Source organism: Gossypium hirsutum, chromosome A05 (assembly GCF_007990345.1).
Source record: "Gossypium hirsutum isolate 1008001.06 chromosome A05, Gossypium_hirsutum_v2.1, whole genome shotgun sequence".
In the NCBI taxonomy this organism is placed as follows: Eukaryota; Viridiplantae; Streptophyta; class Magnoliopsida; order Malvales; family Malvaceae; genus Gossypium; species Gossypium hirsutum.
The window spans coordinates 13659710-13667794 of NC_053428.1; the positions used below are offsets into that span (position 1 = coordinate 13659710).

General features: G+C 32.9%; 1 protein-coding gene across 1 annotated transcript; it reads right to left on the reverse strand.

Moving 5' to 3' along the window:
- Positions 1-333: 333 nt before the first annotated feature.
- Positions 334-2726, reverse strand: LOC107958360 (putative receptor-like protein kinase At1g72540). The gene is made up of 5 exons (XM_016894112.2): positions 2060-2726; positions 1822-1957; positions 1573-1709; positions 1356-1479; positions 334-1277 (listed from the first exon to the last, which is right to left on the reverse strand). Exons 1-5 carry the CDS (start codon positions 2438-2440, stop codon positions 712-714), a joined length of 1344 nt encoding a protein of 447 aa, XP_016749601.2. The 5' UTR covers positions 2441-2726; the 3' UTR covers positions 334-711.
- Positions 2727-8085: the final 5359 nt, after the last annotated feature.

Below are 8085 nucleotides of genomic sequence, written 5' to 3' on the forward strand. Positions count from 1 at the left end.
ATTGTCTTATTTTCTACTGGATGTCGGCAAATTCCTGTTTTACAAAGAATTATTAGCCATCAAGAGTTTAAAAGTGAACTATAATTTCTTCTGTTCGCCTAACTTTTTGAACCAGGATGAAGAAATGATGAAAAACTTGTGCGATGCATTTGGCTAGAGGCTGAGGCTGAGGATGGGGTTGGTGGGATTGTACATTTGACCAATTACAATTCTACAGCAGAAGCCAATGAAGATTTAACATACAATTCACAAGCGTTTTAGGTATGTTTGCACTAATTAACTAACTCCCACGGAAACACAAAGGAATTGCATTCAAGTAAGTTCAAGAAGAAGTTTCAGAGGGAAAGTCAGAATTTGGTTACAAACCCTGAAATAGTTATTGTGGAAAATTTTACAGCATCGTATATTTAGCTTATACGTGAATCGTACATAGATACATAATCTATCATCAAAACTTATCCTTGACCAACAATTTGGGCTAATCGATGTTTCTGGTACAGGGGATGAAGAACAAACTGCTGGAGAAAAGCCTGGATCAGGATCCTATGGCAAAAATGTGACAATAAATCTAACAACAACAAAAAAATGTAAACTTGTACATTCCCTCAGATCTCCTGACTGATGAAACACTGAAAGGAAGGGGGGGAAAAGAGAACCAAAACCTTAATGTACATTGTGATTGAAAGTATGGGTTATTTAGCCTGCGTGTATCTAGTGCTTGGGAGAATACAAACTAGACCCTAGAGTTCGATACAAGTCAGTGTCTGAGTACATAGCTCGAGACCTTGATGGTTTAACCCGACGTCTATGCTTTCGACCTTTTCGGCGCGGAATTCGGCTTTTGTCTTCCTTTTTTTCCATTTTTACCTCATCGAATTGCTTCTCGTATATTTCTTCAATTTTCTGAACAGTTGGCTCCTTGTTTTCTTGAGTTGGGGCTATGTAAACGAAGGGGCCAATTGGGATGTCTGTTAAGTGAAGGAGAGGCTGTAATCCTTTGACCACATTGCGCATAGTTGGTCTGGATTTGGGGTGGCTGCTAAGGCACTGATAAGCTAATGCAGCAGCCTTCCTAGCCCCCTCGGTTGAATACCGTCCTTCAAGTCTTGGGTCCATTATTCCGTGGAGTTTATGAGGGTCCTTCAAAAGAGGCCGTGCCCATTCCACAAGGTTCTTCTCTCGACTTGGTCGGGTCTTGTCCACGGATCGTCTCCCTGTCAGCAGCTCTAGGAGTACCACTCCAAAGCTGAACACATCGCTCATGGTCGTCAGATGCCCTGAAAAATCAGCAACCACATTAAGTCATATAAACTATTATGAAATCAAGACTAATGTCAGTAGAACTGTTGAAGTACCTGTAGATACATATTCAGGGGCAGCGTAGCCTTCGGTGCCCATGACGCAAGTCGTAACATGGGTTTCTTCTTCTGCTGGACCGTCAGTTGCCAATCCAAAATCAGAAACCTTCGCTTTGTAAGCCTGACAATGAAGCAAACCATAATCATCTCAGTTTCTCCTTTAGTCTTTAATGATTATAATCTATTAAGGGAGGGCCAAGGGGTGTAATTTTACCGAGTCTAATAAGATGTTTGAAGTTTTGAAATCCCGGTAAATGACCGGCTTCTCTTCTTCATGGAGGAAAGCTAGTCCTTTTGCAGTTCCAACAGCAATTTTCAGTCTTGTTAGCCAAGGCAATGGTGGTCCATATCCTGCATTAAATGGCAAGAATTATACAATTTATCAGTTCTGAGTACAAGATTATATTGATTCCAATGTTAGAAAGCTGACTGCAAATATTGAAAAGGGAAGAGCAAAACGAACTTTTAAATAGTTGGTTTTCCAAGCTGCCACGTTCCATGTATTCATATACCAGAAGCCTGTGCTCATCTTCATAGCAATATCCAATTAAGTTCACCAGGTGGGGATGCTTTAATTGCCCCAGGAGAATAACTTCAGCCTGTGGGGAAAAAGAAAATTCAGAATTACTGATCATATTTTACTATCTTCAACTCAACTTACATTAGGAACAGCATTGAAATAGTAACATATAAATGCTCACCAGCCATTCTTTGTGTCCCTGTGTGCCATCCAAATCAAGGACCTTCACAGCAACAGATTGAGCCTTCAAGCCAGGCCTAAGATTGTCATCAATGAACCCCTTGTAAACAGGTCCAAACCCACCCTCACCCAGAAAATTACTCTTGGAGAACTTGTGAGTTACCAGTTCCAGCTCCTTGAGGGTAAACACATGAAGGCTTATAAGAGAATTCGACAGATCGTTTAGTGACAACGGAGAGCCAAAGTGGCTAATATCAGAGAGAGATAGCCTTTGGCTAGGACTTCGTTTGGAAGGATGAACTTTTTTCCCTGAGGATGGCACCTGGGGTTTGATGCAATTGGGGAGGATATTTTTCCATGACAAATACCTTTTGAAGATCATTTTTAATAGAATGGTTTCTTTTGGTGTGTGTTAGGCTTCCAGTTGAAGCTCAAAGGGTGTTTAAATAAGGCTGAGCAGGATAGGAAAGAATAATAATAATATAATATATGTGCTTGAATTAAAAGATGGATGAGCAGACAGTAACTAACACCTCTTCTTTGATCCCAAAATTTCTTAGTCTTCTCTCCTATATAGCTCATGGATAATGAAGTTGCATTTAAATAATGAAATCTGAATATCAGAGTCTCAAAACTGACCAGAAAGTAGATTGACTTTGGGCCCTGCAGCCTCGAAGACTTGGCAGAAAAGAACACTATAATTTATCAGCAGAAAAGGTTTTGGGTGGGTTTCATATTATTAAAAACAGAAGCGTTATGTCATCAATTTTTTTCCTTTGTGGCACATGCATGAATTTGAGGTTCTATGCAGTTTCATATCAGGTTTCTTGGAGGGCTGTAATCTGGACCAGCTGATGATTGTGAATAGTTAGGATCCAATCCCAATATTATAAAAAGTGCGTACTATTTGCCTATGTGGGCGTGTGGCTATTGGCTCTTCCCTGCACTTTCATGTGGCCCTTGTGTGGGTGGGAGTGTGGGACATATAAGTCGGAACATGGAAGCTCCATTTTTCATAAGCCAAAAAAATGAGCCATTCTTCGAGCGCGCTGGGTCTCTTTTCACACTCAACCATTTGCCCCATAATCTCTGCCATTTGGTCTTTCTTATACCGAAACCACAGCTATTGAAACTGAAGTAGAAATATGAAACCAGGGTAAACATCAAAACCTGAGGGTTTTCCCAAAGTTTTGATATAATTATGGTTTATATTAATTAACTGATATATCAAATGTTAGGGAAGACTCTAACATTTTCCTACAATTTGTTTATAAATTAAACAAATACATACATACACGTCTTGATCAACCACCTAATAATCTACCTAAACACTTGGAGTATTCTAAGAAAACCGTCAACAAGCAGCTTGTAAATTTGAAACAATAACTCCTATCTAATTCCAAATCATACGGCTTTAGTGGTATATTTAAACCAAGACCGCAGTTCCAAAAACCAGGTTATTAGTTGGCTATGTAATATATTATATTATAACCTCTCCTGCTTCTTGCCACCCTGAAGAACGGCAAATGCCTTGCTTTCAAGAGGGTTGAAACTTGAAACTGCGGTTACAGTGAAGCTCATCAACTTCACTAATTCTGGCAAGTTTTCACCTTCTCCATTGTTTGTTTCTCAAATTGCTGATAATTGGTCAGGTTTTAGAAGATACTATTCAAAGTGCCCACCATTTATTTATTTATTTTGAATGCCAAGCTCATCGATGTATGGCTAATATGCATTTCAACACCGTGACTTGGCAATATTTAAATGGAGACCATCACCACTACCACCAGTTCCTCTATACTACCAAATATCTTGGGTGAGAAAAGTCTCCTAACTCTCTTTCTATCTTTTTCGGTGTAACATTTGGTTGAATATTGAATTGTTCACAACTGCAAGGATAAGAAGTATCAATCTGGCAGACCACGCTTTTGCTATTTTCACAAGGGGAGACTATGGCACTAAGGGAATGACCATTGACTCTGCCTTTTGTCTTGTAACTTTTACCTTTTCGTTATTTCTATGTTATTAAGCAACAAAAAGCACATTTAAGCTTTAAATATGGCCAACTTTGGGGGGTGCGCGTAACTGAGTCATTGAAATAGATTTTGTGAGTAGCTCCAAAATGACTGCAAATTACAGTCCAGCAAAGCAAAATTTACCAAATGTTTCTATTATTGACATCAATATATTTTAATTGTTGGGTCTGTACTTTGTTGACTCTGAATTCATAATTTTGGTTAGGTCACTTGATGAAATCACAATATACCCAATGATGTCATGACCTTTTTTTCTTTCTTTTCATCTCTTTTACCGAAACAACATACAGATTTTACACAAGTTGTCAAGCTTAAAACCTGTACAATTGATACAAGTTATTGTTCACTAAACAAGTTGTTTGCTGGCTAATGTTACGAAATTTTTTATAAAGCTAATTTGTTTCAATATCTCTAATCACAAGAATACATAAAAATCAAAATCAAAATGTATACTTATAAAATTATACTAAAATAGGGGAATATGAAAATAATTAATATTAAAGATGTGTTATATCCTCTCTTTAGATCTCTTCATTAAGATTTAGTTTGGTAGAGTTGATAGAAAATATAATTTTTCTTTTTATAGGTGTGCTTGGTAGAAAAGATGAGAAAAAAAAGAAAAGAAAGATGAATTAATTTTCTTTCTCTCAATTGCTTGATAAATTGAAAAATGAAAGGGAATAAAATAAAATATTTGAAAAATAAATAATTTAAAACTTACACCTCTCACTTATTTTTTGTAATTTTGTCCTTTTATCATTCAAATTTAAAAGGATTGATTTTTATACATTAAGATGGAAAATGACCATCCCTATTATTTTATTTTCTCTCACTTTTCTTCCCTACTAAGTACACTAAGAATTTATTTTCTTTCTACTTTTTCACTCCCTCCTCTCATCCCTCCACTTTTCACCCAACTAAGCATACCCTAAAACATTTGATCACTACAAAAACCCAACAAGACAAACCTCACCATGACTTCGTGAGGAAAGCTCGACCTTAATACATTGTCTAAGCATGGCCCACTCAATTCATAAAAGATATATCGGAAAGATTTCCTATGACATTTGTCAATCCATTTCATCCAACATGCATCTCGTTTAGTCCCTTTAGGTTGACTCCAGCTATGCCCTAGGTTGACATCCATAGCCCTATCACGACACTCACGAAGTAGATAATTCAATGGATGAGCCCATACCCAACCATCTTTCCTTAATAAATAGGGTTAAATCACTATTTGAGACTTGAATTTGACAACTTTCCTTAATAAAAAGTTCAAGTCCCAATGTGAAAAAAGTTGTCAAGTTTAAGCCTCAAAATATGATTTAACTTTAATAAATACCTGTCAACATCAAGGTAAAGGGAGGAACCTCGAAGATAGAGGTGATAATGGGTAGGGTTAAGTCTAGGCATGATATTAATGTACTTTATGCTTGCCTGAGCTTGACTCAACCTGAAAAAAAATGGGCCTAAAATTTTGCTCAAGTCTGCTCACATTTGTAAGCAGTTAACCCAAACCCATTTTAGGCTTGTTCATATTTTTAAAAAATTAAAATATATTTATATTATTTTTAATTTAATATTTAATGATTTATTTTTTTTATTTATTGAAATTTTATATAGTCATCTTAACATTTTTAATGTTTACATTATAGATTTAACTTTTATGTGTTAAATTATATAATATATAAAAATAACATAATTTAAAACAATACAAACTTACAAAAACGGGTCAGGTCCGGTCAAGCTCAAGCCTTCAATGTTTAGACTCAAGCCTGATCTATATTTTAAATAGACCTAATTTTTTTGTACAAGCCTATTTTTTAGGCCTAATTTTTTGTCAAACAATCTTAAATTTCAGATAAACCTTTAAACTTAAACAGATAATTCGACCATAAATAATTCTACTAAGAAATAACCTATATCCCATAAATTTTTTTATTTTTATTTTTTGCAAAAGTATAATTTCAAGTTTTCAACCCTTACAAAATTACCATCCAAATAGTTGTTTATATTGTACCTAATATATTTATGAAAAAGTGAAAACTAATAAAAATATTTTATATTGGTAGTTACAAAATTAATAGTAGTTAATGGTTAGAAATAAGAGAAAAGTGTTGTAAAGAAGGGATAAAATTTGACCCAAAAGAAAAGATAAATCTATATTTATATATATATTCTTGGATGGCTGGAAAAATAATCAAAATGAAAGAGTCAAACTTGACATTTTTTTCTTGGAACCTCAATTTTTTTATATATTTGGACTATATTGTAATAGAGAAGTTGAGATAAAGTAGTAAATTTGGTGCCATTTTAGAAATAAAATTTTCTAAAGTAAATTGCGTAAATATTTTTAAATTTATGTTATATAATATGTTAAAATTAAATATTTTTAATATCTATTTAATTAAATTAATTTTAACAAATAATACCAAAAATCAAGACAATTAAATTTAACAACCTTGAAATGTTGCAGTAGTACTAATTGGCAAAGGAGGGCCAAATTATATGTATAAAAACAAAAATTTTATTCTTCTCTCATGGGCGAAATCAGGGAGTGGACCTCTCAAACTGAAAAATTTTCTATTTAAGTTTTTAAAAGTTTTAAAATTTTAAATAAGTAAAAGTAAAATTGTATTTTTGTCTCCTTAAAAATGATAAAATTTTAATTCAATCCTTTAAAAATTATAAAGATAATTACAATTTAATTATAATTGTAAAAATTACAATTTAATTTTAACCCCTAAATATATTTTCTAGCTTCATCCTTATTTTCTCTGTTGCGTCTTGATCCAATAACTTTTTTTATGTATATCTAAGTATCATTGTTAAAAATAATTTTAACAGTTATTAAATGAGCTCTATTCATTAATAATAATGTATTAAAAATGAATTAAATTCCAAACTGTATAGAAAAGAAAAGGCGAGCAAGTCATGGATGGTAGAGTCTTAGACAAAAATCACGACTATGTAGTAAACGGTAAACCTGAAATTTGTAATGAAATTCAACAAATCTTGGTTGACGAACCAATATATAAATATTTACAAACTTTTTTAAAAATCATTCAAAATATTCAAAAAAAAATTAATGAGGAAATCATGATTTTATTTCAAACGTCTAATTAATAAACAAGATATATAATTTGCTGGCAAAAAAAAAAAACACAAGATAATCGTTTACATCTTTTTCAATAAATTTTATTTTTTGGATTACCAAAATCTTTGAAAGGTGCACTAAATGAAGACAAAAAAAAAATAAAAAAGGTATATTATTACTAAATGAAATTTGACATATGAAGTTTTGAACAAGGAAAGTAAGAAATATTTCATTAAAAGAATAATAATGAAGAAAACACACATCATTGCAGATGAGAAAGAATTGGTGTCTGAAAAAATCCCATGGAAACAATTTCACTTTAGATAATATTAAGTAATATACCGACACATTAATTATAGGACATTTCACACGTAGGAACAGATAGATTATAATGGTTTCCTTAATTATGTGAAAAAGGATATTAAAAGCATGTTATTTAATGTTAGTCGTCTATGTCATGAACCCACAAAATGCGAAACATACTTAGTTGCTTAGACCAGAAACCTGTGCTCAATCATGATACTTTATACTTTGACGATGACTAATTCATTCAAGCATCCAATTTACCTTAATTAAGTTTAAACAGTAAAAAGTAGAAAAAAGTTATCTAACAACCGATTCAAACTTGTCAAATTCCAAAGTTTAATTTATTTTAAGGAAATTTTAAAAAAAAAAAAGTAATTTGATCTGTAAAGGTGATTATATATTATTAGATTAAATCACACGCCACTGAAAAAGTCTTAAATAATATATATTTGTGATTAATATTTTATGATGGAAAACAGAAGAATTAGTAAAATTACTAACAGGAAAATGAAGCAAAGAAACAGCATTAACAAAGAAGACAATAAACCTATTATTTTCCACTCAAAAATCATATGTACGATGGAAAGT

Bases quoted from the DNA above. Each gene is read 5' to 3' on its own strand.
- LOC107958360 (XM_016894112.2), bottom strand. From the start codon at position 2,440: ATGATCTTCAAAAGGTATTTGTCATGGAAAAATATCCTCCCCAATTGC. The intron at 1,710-1,821 runs GTTCGTTTTGCT...CATTTAATGCAG, and splicing joins GGAAAACCAACTATTTAAAA to GATATGGACCACCATTGCCT. The intron at 1,278-1,355 runs GTACTTCAACAG...CTGATTTTTCAG, and splicing joins CCCTGAATATGTATCTACAG to GGCATCTGACGACCATGAGC.